Raw genomic sequence first — 15040 nt, forward strand, 5'->3', positions numbered from 1 at the left:
GGTGCACATGTACGTTCATTCACAATTAGCATAATCTCGCCCATGAATTACACCTATGTGAATGACATGTACGCTATACTATGTTCTGGTAATCATGTTTTCATCAAGATTAAACTTGATGAAAATGGTCAGACCAATTCCATCATTGTTGTATTCCTTCACAATTTCTTGATAAGATATAAACCTTTAAACGTTGTCTAGCTGGCCAGCTCACTGGGTTTAGGATTAGGGTTCATGTTTCTTTTTCTACCATCATTATACTACAAACACAGAAGATCCAAGAACAAAACCCACTGAAGATCCTCAACCATCCCCAACACTCAGTGTGTGTGTGTCATGGTTTGAGCTTGAGATATTTCCTTAGATTTTTATTTTATAAACTCAGACAGCAGCTCTAATGATCTGTGGGCGGCTGCTAAAACACTAACATTTCTGCATAAGAACGAAGCAAAAGACACTGTTAGAGAACCAGAGGCAAATTACCCATCTGGATTTTGACATCACAGCTTCAGCACTCTGAAGTTGCCAAATTACCTTTGACTGCCAAAACCACTGCCATTTTGGTTTTTACATAAATATCAGAGCTTTCATAATTTGCCAGTTCCCTGCAAAAAATTCCATCTGGTGCATCAGAATATGCCTATTTCCCTACTATAAAACAGCATCTGAGTAGTATGTTCAAATTCGTAAAATAGCAGGCAAAAAGTATCTGACCTACTACTAGCGGGTTTACAATCCCATGAGTAGTTTTGAATGGCAGTAAAGCGACACAGCTGATGCCAACATGAGGTAAAGTACATCCAGACTGCATTCATTCTACAGACAATGATGTAAGAACATAAAGCAAGTAGATATTCCTCATCAAATGTAGTATTTAAACGCTACCAGATTTCAGATGCACTTCTTGTCTTGTTCAGTATTTTGACTTGTTTCCCAGTACAAGCATCAAAACATCCTTGGGAAAAAATCAGTACAACTTAAATTTTGTTTATGCTTTAAACAAAACAATTTGCCAACAATTTTCTCTGAAAAACAAGTTTTATCCTCCACAGTGTCTCATTTCAGGGAAGATTAAATGCTTTTAGGAGAAAATGGTTTTCTCAACCACAGCACCCATAACGGCAATCATTTCAAACTTGACCTGAACGCAGCATCATATGGCACCTTTCTGCATTCAACACGTCACATGCTACACGCCCAGCTTCACCTAAAGATCGCTACACACTCAGGCTGGTGACATTGTTAGTCTGTTTTTGATATGATTGAATGAGTTTAAGTTCCTCATGTTCCAGAATATTCTATGCTACTCCGTGGCTACTGCATCTCCTCTGAAGCATCCAGTGTAATAGCCTGTAGAAGAAAATACACTGTGTTGCTGTGGCTGAGAACTTCAACTGGTCAGTAGCACAACAGGAAACAGATGTGTGTCATTCGAGATATACATGGAAACGAGTTCACAGAAGAGACCACACAGTGTCCGATACCTGGACCAAACCACACATTTCATCTGTTCTTACGGCAGCCAGAACCCACAGTCTGGCTGCACGTCTTGGTGCCTAAGGGGGATGCATTGCTCTCAGATTCCTCAGTTGTTGCTTCAGTCCAGGAATCGAATCCATAAAGGCCCCTCCCATCTTTATTCCGGACCGCTAGGCTCCCCAGTACTAAACTCCCAGTGCTGTTGCACCTCTTGGCCAGAGGCAGTGCCAGCGAATCAGGCGGGTGCAGACAGGTCAGAGAGTAGCTACTCAGATTATCCGATAACTGCTCAGGATTACCAGCCTCACTGGGTCCTCCAGCCCTAACCCCGGATCCAGTGTCCTCATCGGAGGGGTCTTGTTGGATCCTGTTAGGATATGTGCAGTCACTGTATCTGCTCCGATTCCTGTGGTGCCCCCTGGTGGCCTGGAGGTTGAACAGAGTTTGTGGTGTACAAGGTCTCTGGGTGAGCTCTGGTGGAGGAATGTGGGTTCTGCAGATCAGGGGTAGTGTAGAGACGCCCTCCTCCAGCATGGTCTCCAGGCTGCTCACCGAACTGCCAGTGGCCAGCAAGGAGTTCCTTTGGGACGTCTGCAGCAAAGAAACGACAAGAGAGTCAGGAGAGAAACAAACCTGAATCTGGACATGAGAGTGTTTGGTGACCCAGATCTGCAACTGCAGATTTTTCTGTCTGTGTGCACCTGGAAATCAGGTGCTTAGTTAATAGTAAACTTTTGAGGAAGAACTTGTCACTGGATTTGACACCATTTTCAAGTGCAGTAGCCTCAAAGCTTCAAAAGACATTCTAGTAGTTTGAACCAGTTAGTTGCAGGTAAACAAGATGTCCAAAAGCCCTGTGGTCTAAAGGTGGCCTCCCATAAACATTTCAATGGGGGAAAAAATGTCCATCGTCAATTGTCTATAGTGTATAGATGTTTAAATCACTGCTCACACTGAAGTCACTTTCAAGCAGCATTCTGTTGATTAGTGTGGCGAATCTGCATGACCAACTTGAACATAAACAAACCTTTTCTAAACTCCCAATTGCATGGAGTCCTTTTGGAATAACTGGATTTCACTTGCAAAAAATTTACCAAGCAATAGTAAATATGACTGCATCTAAAGTGGATGATTGTTGGCCAGAATAAGCAGCAAACTGGACCTCACCTGATGTCTGAAGTCAAAGTCTGTCTACTCAAGATTTATTTGTTTCCTAGACACTGGACTCTAAGTCCTGATTGAGTTTGAATGGTTATCTGTCATGTTTATACCTGAGAGCCCATGACCCTGCTATTGGCCCCTGGGGACCTGAGAGAAGCCCATGAGGCCGGAGAGGCGTGTCTGGAGCCCGGCTGAACTGCTCCGATGGCTGGGCTGCCCTGTGGAATCACAGCGGTGGTAGGGTGGAAAAACTCAGCCGGGAGATGAAAGAGAGGTGAAGACGTCTGACCGTCTCCTCCACTGCCATCTGCCACAAACAAAACATCAGCCTATTTCAGTGGAACACAACAGGTGTTTTTACACCACAGCTTCCCTTGTGAGAATTTCATTTATATGTGTAAAATTAAATATATTAATAAAGAAAAACTTTGAGGTTGACTTGAGAAAGCCTAACTAGAAAGTTTTGGAGAAGCTCAAACTTTAAGGGCCCTATCATACACCCGGTGCAATGTGACGCAAGGCGTATCGCAAGTGTGTTTGCTAGTTTCAGTCTGGCACTTTTCGCATTTTCCCGTCCGGCACCACGTTGTTTAATTAGAAAATGCATTTGCGCCCATTTGTGCGCCCATGGGCGTACTGGTCTAAAAAAGAGGTGTGTTCAGGCAAATTGCTATTTTAAGGAGCTGAAAATAGACTGTGCCATAGACCAGCTCAAACCTGGTCTAAATTCTAAAGTCAATGGCGCAATATTTTTTTGTTATTTAAAGAGCGCGTTGGTAGAACGCCACTGGGCGGGTCCACAGTGCGTGTTGACTTTGTCTATTGCACACAGGGATGCGCATCACACAAACATGCCAAATATTAAAAACAAAAGGATTACAGTGTAAAAGAATAGTATTGTGTAGGCTACATAAATATAAAAATGTAATGATGGAAGGTCGTAGCATGTATTAAAATTAGGCTACCTATATGCAATTCAGCCTATTACTACATATATAATGATGAATGAAATTCTACTTCATCCCATGCCTTCTTCACCTCGGGAAGCTTTGGTGGTTTCCTGCTTGTCCCGTAGATGATCTGCTTACGCTTTAACTTCGCGCAAGAGCAGATCGGTTTCTTCGCTTGAGAAGTGTGTAAATAGTGATCTGCCCTGGCGCGTGCACATCTCACTCTTAAAGGGAATGGGAGATTACACTCTGATTGGTTTATTGAACGTTATGCCCATTACCCATTAAGAGAATAGGGACAACCCATTCCAAAAATGCACCCTAGCGCATGGACCGTTTTTCCGTCGTTAAAATAGCCTAAGTGCACCTGCGCCATGCGATTTACACTTTGCTTTTAAATCATTAAAATAGGGCCCTAAAAGTTTAAACTTTAAAGGTATTAAGGCCATCCAGTATTTCACAATCAGATAAATACATTTCTAGGAAATTGGTACAATGTTCTGGAAGGTTACTAAAGTGTTGCCGGTGGTTTCCTGAATAATATGGGTGGTTACTATGGAGTTGCTAGGGTCCTATGTGTGGTTGCAAGGGTGTTCTTGGGGGCTGCTGTGGTGTTCCAGCTGGTTGATCAGTGTGGCACTGCTAGGTGGTTGCTAAATTGTTGCAAGTGGTTGCCTTGCAATTTAAGGTGGTTGCTTGGGTGTTGCTATGGAGTTTCTAGGGTGTTCTGGGTGGTTGCCAGGGTGATCTCAATGGCTCCAATGAGCCATTTGCTTTGGTGTTCTTGCTGGTTGCAAGATGTTTACTAAGGTGTTCTGTGTTGATGTTAGAAGTTTCCTATGTGGTCAGTGCAGTGTTGCTAGGGTGTCCTTGCTGGTTGCTATGCAGTTGCTAGGGTGTTCTTGTGGGCACCTGATAATTATGGGTGGTTCTGTGGTGCTATGGGTTTATTAGGTGTTGTAAGTGTATCCTAAGGTGTTGCTATGCAGTTGCTCGATTATTTTGAGCAGTTGAGTGGTGACTGTTGCTAAAGTCTTGCAAGGAGGTCACAATGGTGGTTGTTAGAACATTGTGGGATGCTTACTAGGGTGTTCTGTGTTGCTGTTAAAAAGTTGCTATGTGGTTGTTAGGGTGTTGATATGCAGTTCTTTGGGCGGGCACAGAACATAAACAACTCGATATGGCCTCTTGAAGTGTAAGAACACATCTGAGGTAAACGGCTCTTCAGAACACACAGATGGTGTCAGACCTCCGCCGTGAGCTGGAGACTGGAGCTGATGACCCGTCTCACATCGCACATCCCCTCTGTCTCGCCCAGGACTGCAGGCCTTGCTCGGAGGATGAAAGCTTCTGCACACAACCACGTCTGTGCTGAGGTCAGTGCTGCCCTGCTCCATCTGTACAGACACACATCGGTTCATGTGCATCTCATCACACATATCACACTGTCTCTACAGCAGTGTGACGCAGCTTATTACAACTAAAGTATAGTAGTGAAGTTTGAAGTATAGAAATATCTCTCATAAATCTCAGAGACTATTAGGATGATACTTTTAGTCTATCCCCATTTATTTCATGTGGACAAAGGGCAGCATGAACATAACTGCTAAATATCCTTTGTTTTCCACTGAAAGGAGTTGATTCCCATTTTAAGAACAAGAAGCAAAAACCAAAGATATCCATTCACCAAAAAAATAAAAAATTTATAAATACCCAAAAAACAGGATTTTCCTCGCACACATAATACATTTAAGAGGCTTTTATTTTAACATGGTTATAAACAACAGATAAAAAGAAACTCCTCTCAGGTCTTTGCTAAAACACGTAGGGGAGTCTCTTTTTATCTTTTGTTCATAGGCATGTAAAAATAAAGACTTAAATTTATTAAATGTGTCACGGAAATACTTTTTTTTTTTTTTTTGGCTATAACAAAGTTTAGTTTTTTCTCCACAGAGTGCATTATAACAATTGTTCCCTTTCGAGGGAACTTCGAACTGCGTCCTCTAGGGGGCGCTTTGGGGAACACCTCGTCGTTGGCCGGCGACAGCCTCCGACGTGACTACCGGCGCGACTATAAATCAGCACCGGGAGAGCACGTCATTATCTTCTTCATCTTCACTGACTGTTTTGTTTGAAGCGTGCATCTGAAAGAACCGGTAAGGGCGATCTTTCTCTGTTTATCATGGCGACAACTAGCAAGCGTTTAGACGATGTTGTGCATCCGTGTCAGCATTATTTGACACCCGATGACACACGCGATCTTTGCGTCATTTGTTTTGGTGAAGAGCACGCAGGCGATGTCTTTGAGGAGGCAATCTGCGTGCATTGTGAGCGTTTTTTCAATGGAAAAAGCTCCGCTCTCGTTCGTCTCTCTTTTGAAAGAGAGAGAAAAAAAAGGCAGCCATCTGCTTCCCGCGGTTCAGGATCTGTCCACGCTGAGGCGTGGAAGAAAATGAGCTCATGAGAATACAGTTAGATCTGTCTGAATGGTTTAAAGAGGGACTTTCCCTTTCGCACTCGTAAAAAAAAAAAAAGAGGCGGCGGATGAGAGAGAGCCTTGGGAGGATGACGTTATATCTTTAACACTCTCATACTGAGGTTAGTGCTCTGCTGGGTTTTTACCCAGGAAAAGCAGGAGATATTTGAGGATGGTGAAGAAGCTGAGGCTGAGCTTTCTCAATTCTCCTGCCCTGTGTATGTAGAGCTGTTGGAGGTTATTGAGCGAAAATTACCTTTTGACCATAGCCCTCCAGCTCAGATGAGCCTTTCATTTGTGCATGATCTCCATACAGAGATTAAAAAGAAATGAAAGATTGCCGTTTTCTTCTCGCATCCAACGTGGTATCGAGGTATCTATTTGTTCCCTTTGGGGGTTTTTAACCCACTGGAGTCTAAGAGGTTATCAGGAGAAAATAGCCTCATAACGCGTATATGCGTTAATCGAATTCAGAGGGTTAACTTCTGCTTTTATCCTCCCCTTCCTAATTCCCCTGTAACCACCAGCTCTCCACCTGATGGAGGTTAGGTGGAAACCTCTCGCATAACAGTCTCCTATGCTGGAGACTGCGTCCTCTAGCTCCCTGCCATGCTTCAGACGCAAGCTTCAGATGAAGAAGATAATGACGTGCTCTCCCGGTGCTGATTTATAGTCGCGCCGGTATTGACGTCGGAGGCTGTCGCCGGCCAACAAGTTGGTGTTTTTTCAATGTATGCTTCAGACACGGGTCACGATGAGGTGTTCCCCAAAGCGCCCCCTAGAGGACGCAGTGTCTCGTTCCCTACTCAGGGAACTAAGGTTACTTACGTAACCTGAGACAGTTTTTTACCACTGTAGTGCTCTCTAGCTACATTTTTAAATAATTAATTTATAACAAATAGTATACAGTACACACAAAAAAATGACATGATATATGACATATGAAAAGTGTTCTACATCCATGTAGAGTGGTGGAACTATGATGTCACTTTGTAGGCAAAACCCGGAAGTGAGTTAGAATTTCAATGTGTTTTTTTATTGGGATTTTGGTTAAATCTCTAAAATAAGGTCCGAGGTTCACACAGGCTCAAGATACTTTCACATTTTATTCTACGACATTAAACACACTAGATACACCCCACTAATTATTTTTTTTACTGTTATGTTTCTTAAAAACGGCGATTGCTAACAAGTGGCTAAATGGGACTACATGGCGCCGTCTGCGACATATAATGTCATCACGCCAAACAGTTTATCCAGTTTATCCTATAGTTTCCAGTCGTAGTATAATTTGTAATAACCAATTAATAGTTTCACGCATTTTATATTGTTGGTCGACAATGTTTTTTTGTTTTGCCCAGAAATGCAACACAAGTCTCCAGATGGAGGATGCTCATTTTATCACTTTCTTATTGATGTGGAGACTCTGGGTTCATAAGGTAAACCATTATAATTATTCCATGTTAACACCACATTTAATGGCATAGTCACAGTGAAAGTTAAACTTTGACGATGCATAGTGCTTAGAGCCAAAATTAAAAGTTTAAATTAAATTAAATTAAAAGTTTACGGCCACATGAAGCTGCTACGGGGCACATTAGATTGAGGATTTTCTAAAAGCAAGGATAAAATAAGATTTTGTGTAATTTAAACACCCTAACAAAGCTGAAACGTGGTACTTTATTCAGTAAAATAAGTTTAATCTTACCTTATACAAAAACTAGCTCACTCCGATGTTATTTAATTAATTAAATGCACTATCATTTTATTGAATAGTTTGTGGAGATACATTTTTAATTAAAATATTCATATTTTCAAGGATTTATTGACTTTTAATGCATTCATTTCATTTATTCGCTAAACTATTTATGGTTACACTTTATTTCGATAGTCCACTTTAGACATTCTACTGACTATAAGTAACTTTGTAACTACATGTCAACTACATATCAACTAAATCTCAGAAATTTGCAACTACATGTCTACTATCTCTCAGAGTAGACTGTTAGGGTAAGTTTAGGGTTAGTGTTAGGGGTAGGTTTAGGCTTAGTATAAGTTGACAATAAGTTGACAAAGAAAGTGTTAGAAGATATTAAGCAGACAGTCTACTAATACTTTACTAACTGCTAGTTGACATGTAGTTGCAAAGTTACTTACTGCTAGTAGAATGTGTAAAGTGGACTATCAAAATAAAGTGTTACCCTATTTATTGTATATATCTCATTTCAGTTTTAGTTTGGCTCTATTTTTTGTGTTTATTCCAGTTTCTATGAAAAGGTTCATGTAGCGTGGATTAAAAATCATATACGGAGTAAATCCTTTTTACTGAACAAGTTAAAAATAAGTTCGATAAATTTGCAGGAAGTGTGGTCGTGGGGAAGTCGAGTGATGGTGGTGCTGTAGTTCGTTTATAGCCTAAGTTTAACTTTTAAATTCTAGCGCTTTTATTTAGGCTTCATAATGCATCAGAGTTATATTATTTTGTGAAGATTATCTTGATGGACAAAACATGTACATTCCATGAACCATGGTTAAACACAGAGCTTATTTTTGGGCAGATAATCCAAAAGCCTATGGAAAAATCCTGTAGGTTTTTTGTCGAGGGAACCAATGTCATGCTAACAGTGAAGCCATAGTTCCCCCGCTCTATTAAAATTGTATTTAATTTACACACAACCAAACCTGAACACAGCTTAATCATCTGTTTTCCATATGATTAAATAAATACAAGTGTATATGTGCCTACCATCATGCATTTAACTTGATCAATGCCCAGCAGATGTCTTTTATAAAGCAGTGGGCGACTTCTTGATTTGTTAAATAAAAGCCTTTGAGATTGTGTTGACAAACATGTTCATAGTGCATTATTTTCAAGGTGTTTATTTCTAAAATGTAAGCGGAGTTGTTAAAAGAAATTTACATACAATGTATCGTGCAACCTCATGCCTTTACTGCTGATCTATATAAGTTAAAATAACTTGAAAGTAGTATGTATTTGTAGGTTTACTACAGAAAAACTCAATGCATTTAAAAGTCTAACTGACCAAGTTGATTTTTCTTGTTAGTCCCTAAAAGGTATAAACGTCAAGCTACGCCTATGGTGAGCAGGGACGTGCACAGACATTTTGAGGGGCAGGGGCTCAAGTGAAATACAGGGCACTTCTCATAATTATTATTATTTTTATTTTTATTTTTTTTAAACAAAAAAGTATATGGCACTTTCAGATGGGATTATTCATCTGAACTCTTCATATTTAGAATAACCGAAATAACTGCATCAAACAGAGGGGCGTGTTTTACTAATAATTTGTTTATTTTTGCACAAGGCACTACATCGTTTTAATTATTTTGGTGTTATCAGAATACATAACACTTTAAAATTAAACTTACCAAAATAATTGAGTAAAAATTCTATAAATTTTATAAAGGTTTCGAGGAAATAAAAAAAGTTAAATTACTTAAATAGTTAATTTATAAATATTGTTATTTTTAAAGTTTAATGTTAACTTATTTCTACTCAGTTTTATTTATTAATGTACCAGATGCAGTTACTCAGATTTACTACATTGTTTAGAGTGTATCCTCCATCTGTTTGCATCTGTAGATTTTTTCTAAATTCACCAATTTAGATTTCTAAATTTCAGGGGGAAAGACTCTTGATGTAAGTCAATAACTGGGGACGCTCTGTATGCAAATTAGGCGTCAACTAGTTAAAATGCGCACATTTGCATCTAATTGACAGGGAAATGCAGGTAAATAGGATAAACAAAATAACTAAAGCATATCACCTGGTGGTGATATATGCTTATTTTATTAACTTATTTTATTACATGGCTTGGTTGAATTCCAATGTAGAATGCGGTGTGTTATAACCAACAGACCGCTGTGTGGAGTATAACAGACCGTTGCCATGAAAAACAGAGCGTTGCTATGGACTCACAGGATTCTAACCGTAGAGACGGAGCGGACTATTTTCTTTAGCGGAAGCAATACAATCGGGTTTAAAAATCGGGGGAGGGGGAGAGGGAGCGCTTCAGAACTCCTGACCTGATATTTAGATACTATATTTCAATAAATATATTTGTTTGACAGGGATGCTGTGTGCAAACATAAATATGTATTATTTTTCAAAAATAAAAAAAAAAGCATCCCAGAAAAAAGGGCACTTTCTCTCCAGGGATAAAAAGGGCAGGTGCTCAAGCCCCCTTTCATGTCTATGTGTGCACGTGCCTGATGGTGAGTACAGGATGACAGATGATTTTCTTGAAGTTTCTTGAAGTGTTGAGTGCAAGTCAAGTATGTTCTTGTGCTTCCCCACAAGAGTCTGCCAGCAGAAGCGCCAGAGACACAGATAGAGCGAGAAGATCCTGCTGAGACGATCCCAAAGGAGCTCCAAACATCCACCCAGAGCCTCATCCACTTATCAGTTAATTAAGCATGTCAATAATGATTAATCAGAGCAGAGCAGGGTGACTGTCACACAGCGCTGTGAGCTGGAGCGTTTTTGCACAGACACACACACACACACACACACCTTACAGTCTCTGTCCAGCAGCTGGTATTCGCTCTGCTCGTCCAGGCTGATGTCATCAGTCAGCGCTGGTGAGGAGGATTTATCTGACATCAGCTCTGACATCAGAGACGTTTGCTCGACCTCTGCCAGCCGGATCTACAAAACACACACCATAACCACAGGAAGCTGTCAAAACACTAATGCATGCAGGGATCTGAACATTCATGCACATGACCTGCTGCACGCACACACACACACACACACAGTATGATCCATCACAGACAGGGTTTCAAATGCAGCTTCTTTTCTCATCACTGTTCTTAAAATCAGCCGGAAGGAGATCTCACACTGTATGCATTAATTACACCACTGAATCCTCATGTTTCAGATGCTGTTTCCATGTTCATTTCATTTAGAATTAGTCTGTCATACATGATGATGTTTCATGCAATTCTCTGCAAACGTGATCATTGAGGAGTTTTAAGTAAATATTTTATGTTTAAGTCTGATACAAAACTGTTTGTGTTAGGTATCCTCACCTCTCCTGATCGGCTCCTGCCGTCTCGTCTGATAACTGGAGAGCAGTAATGGTGGAACACAGATCCTGAGAGATTATCAATCATCTGCATTTCTCCATCCAGCGAGTCCTTCATCAGCAGAGAGACGCTCTCCAGCCACTGGTTCTCCTGTCACACATTTGTATTTGTTTCAGTGAATTCCTGTGAATTTTTCAGCAGCTAGAAAACTGATACAAGGTTAAATTAGAGTGGTGTCTTATTTTCATCCACAATGCATGTTGTTCATGATCAGACTGTCTTAACTCAGAGCGTCCAGCAGTGTGAACGCCGACCGCAAGCAGCTATAAATCACTGTCAGTGTGAACCAGACATCAGTGTGAGATTCACTGCTCATCACATGTGGACAGATTGTTTTGTGTTTCAGCTGCGACTTCATTTCCTCTGATGACTCACAATGTGTCTCCATTAACACACACACACACACACACGCACGCACACGCTCATACACGATCACTGCGGGCCATCAGATGTCAGGAAGGAAATTTACAATAACTCAGTGTAATGATTCATGAGAGATTTATGACTGCTGTCCCGCTTCAAAAACAAAACCTTTACAGTGAGATTACAGGGGAATATTATCATTTCAATATACAGTAGATACTGTTCATGAATACACCTGCTCTAATGACACTTCATTTACAGTGCAGTAAATCACACAAGACAAATGAAGCACTTCATCAGATATGAGTTATATGTTCATCTGCTGCAGTGAATCTCAGTCTTAAAATTTGAGCTCAGTTTTAGGGTCCGTTCACACCATGATAGATAACTATATAACCATAAACAGAGTCCGGATTTTTTTTTTTTCTGCTAATAAATGATAAAAACATTGAGAGACAATCAGAATCTATCCAACTTTAATGAGATCCAGCATTTAAAGCAGCAGACGACAAAACTACAGCACAATTATGAAATAAACAGAGAGTTATAATCTGCCAATACTGTTATCATTATAGTTATCATTTTCAGACTTAACATTATTGTTAAAGTTATTATTATTGGTATAGTTATCAATAATAGTTATCATTACAGTTATAGTTGTCCTTATAGCTAAGATTATAGTCAAAGTTATTGTTATTATAGTTATCGGTTCTTGCTATCTTTATAGTTATCATTGTTATGGTTATAGTTATCAAAGTTAATGCTTTAATTATAGTTATTAGTCATTGTTTATCATTAGACTTATACCTAACATTGTTAAAGTTATCGTTATTGTTATTGTTAAAGTTATCGGTTACAGTTATCATTATAGTTATCATAGCTAACATTATAATTTTAGTTATCATTATACTTATAGGTAACATTATAGTTACAATTATAGTTAAAGTTTTCTTTATTATAGTCATCATAATAGTTATCGGTCACAGTATCGGTTGAAGTTATAATTATAGTTATTAGTTATAATTTATCATTAGACTTATACTTAACATTGTTAAAGTTATCGTTATTGTTGTTGTTAAAGTTATCGGTTATAGTTATCATAGTTATCATAGCTAACATTATAATTATAGTTATCACAATACTTATAGGTAACATTATAGTTACAATTATAGTTAAATTTGTCTTTATTATAGTCATCATAATAGTTATCGGTCACAGTACCGGTTAAAGTTATAATTATAGTTATTAGTGATAATTTATCATTAGACTTATACTTAACATTGTTAAAGTTATCATTATTGTTGTTGTTAAAGTTATCGGTTACAGTTATCATTATAGTTATCATAGCTAACATTATAATTTTAGTTATCATTATACTTATAGGTAACATTATAGTTACAATTATAGTTAAAGTTTTCTTTATTATAGTCATCATAATAGTTATCGGTCACAGTATCGGTTAAAGTTATAATTATAGTTATTAGTTATAATTTATCATTAGACCTATACTTAACATTGTTAAAGTTATTGTTGTTGTTAAAATTATCGGTTATGGTTATCATTATAGTTATCATAGCTAACCTTATAATTATAGTTATTGTTACAGATATCATTATAGTTGTTGCTATAGTTAATATTATCTTTAATATAGTTATCATAATAGTTATATCGGTTACAGTATCAGTTATTATGATTTCATTATTTATTTATCATAGATACTGATTCAATTACTGGTTATAGTAATCATTACAGTTAATGTTATAGTAACTGTAACATCAACATTATAAACCAATCACAACTCGGTATGCAAATTTGATGACATCACAACTGCTATTCAGTTCCATTCAAAGTCAGTGGGAGTTTCTCAAACTTGAACTGGTTTAAATCTCAAAAATCTATTGTTTTATGTTTTCAGACTGACTTTAGTCAAATGTTTTGATTGTTTATTTACAGTAAATGACACTGGTTGTGATGTCTTCTGTGTCCTGTGTTCAGTATGTCAGCGAGGTAGAGCCGCACCTGTGCCGGTGAGCAGAGTTTCCTCTGGTTCTGCGTGTCCTGTGTGTTTCTGGACGGTGTCAGTCCGCTCTGGCTGGTGCTGGCGTGTGTGTGAACCGCAGCCATCGCCTCCTGCCTGTTCCCGCAGCCTCCTGCCGGTCTCTTGCCCACATCGGTCCCGGTTGGGCGCTCCGGACGCCCCAAACAGCACAGGCCGCCCTGCGCCAGCTCCATCTCAATCTCTGCGTCCATCTCTGCGTCCTCCTGCGCCTCTTTATTGGAGTCGTCCAGATGCTTCATCAGCACGGCCACCACCACGTTAATCAGGACGAACTGAGCCGTCAGAACGAAGCTGACGAAGTACATGGGCGAGATGATCTGCAGGCTGGAGTTACACGAGTAGCTGTCCCCCGGCGGACACTCGCGCAGCGTGTCCTGTGAACACAAACACACTAATGACTATCCACTTCTGTCATTTCCTTCACACCAGTGCAATATGGCTAAAATAGAAACCATGAAATCAGCTAAATATCTCTCATGCATCACGGCTACTGGTCGAACTGTCACTGCTGAGGAAAAGAGTGTCACGTCTGCTTTAAACATGCTGCTGTTTCACAAATGTGTCCCTGCAGCACAGAAGCAGGTATATTTGTAGCAATAGACAATGATACATTGTATGGGCCAAAATGATTGTTTTTCTTTTATGCCAAAAATCATTAAGATATTGAGTAAAGATCATGTTCCATGAAGATATTGTGTTAATTTCCTACCATAAATATATCAAAACTTAATTTTTGATTAGTAATATGCATGGCTAAGAACTTCATTTGGACAATTTTAAAGATGATTTTCTCAATGTTAAATTTTTTTGCTCCCTCAGATTCCAGATTTTCAAATAGTTACATCGGCCAAATATTGTCCGATCCTACCAAACCATACATCAATGGAAAGATTATTTATTCAGCTTTTAGATGATGTATAATTTGCAGTTTAAAAATATTTGCTCCAGGGTCAAATATTGTCTGTTTTTGCTTAAGGCGAGACACTACAGCAGATAATAGTTTTTCATGAGATTTTGTTCTATTTTGCTTTCAGACTAGTGGAAAGGAAACATACAAGTGTTTAATGTAATGTACTTTGTATTTTTGCATCTAGATTTCAGTTTCAATCCATATCTTTAAAGAGTTTTTTTCTCTTACAGTACATACTGTACACCAAACTTTGCAGTTTTATTCCTATCTGTATTCTGAACACTTTTACTGAGCGGTTTGATGATATATCAGTAACTTGATACATATTTGACATTTTATTCCCAAAACATGGTGAAAATGTGTTTGGTTTCTGTCTGTTGATAGTATGTTCTGATTTATGGGGTGATAAAAAGAGAAATTCAAAATCCCCTCTGGAAGAAAACAAAATCTAACAAACATTCTGAACCTGTCTCTATCCAATGCTCAGATTTCTGCTCTGAAAAAAGCATGCAAATCAAGGCATATTTATTTAG

General features: G+C 39.0%; 1 protein-coding gene across 2 annotated transcripts in view; it reads right to left on the minus strand.

Annotated features, from left to right (window-relative positions):
* Positions 1-814: 814 nt before the first annotated feature.
* LOC132152219 (voltage-dependent T-type calcium channel subunit alpha-1I-like) overlaps positions 815-15040 on the minus strand; it is an 83581-nt gene continuing 69355 nt past the window's right edge. For both annotated transcript variants that reach the window (XM_059561032.1, XM_059561031.1), the window contains 6 exons: positions 13558-13971; positions 11119-11265; positions 10601-10735; positions 4840-4987; positions 2751-2947; positions 815-2070 (listed from right to left, as the gene is read on the minus strand). In XM_059561032.1, the coding sequence (XP_059417015.1) occupies positions 1504-2070; positions 2751-2947; positions 4840-4987; positions 10601-10735; positions 11119-11265; positions 13558-13971 (1608 nt within the window). In that variant the 3' untranslated portion in view covers positions 815-1503. The remainder of the gene's footprint in view (positions 2071-2750; positions 2948-4839; positions 4988-10600; positions 10736-11118; positions 11266-13557; positions 13972-15040) is intronic.

Source organism: Carassius carassius, chromosome 10 (assembly GCF_963082965.1).
Source record: "Carassius carassius chromosome 10, fCarCar2.1, whole genome shotgun sequence".
Taxonomy (NCBI): Eukaryota; Metazoa; Chordata; class Actinopteri; order Cypriniformes; family Cyprinidae; genus Carassius; species Carassius carassius.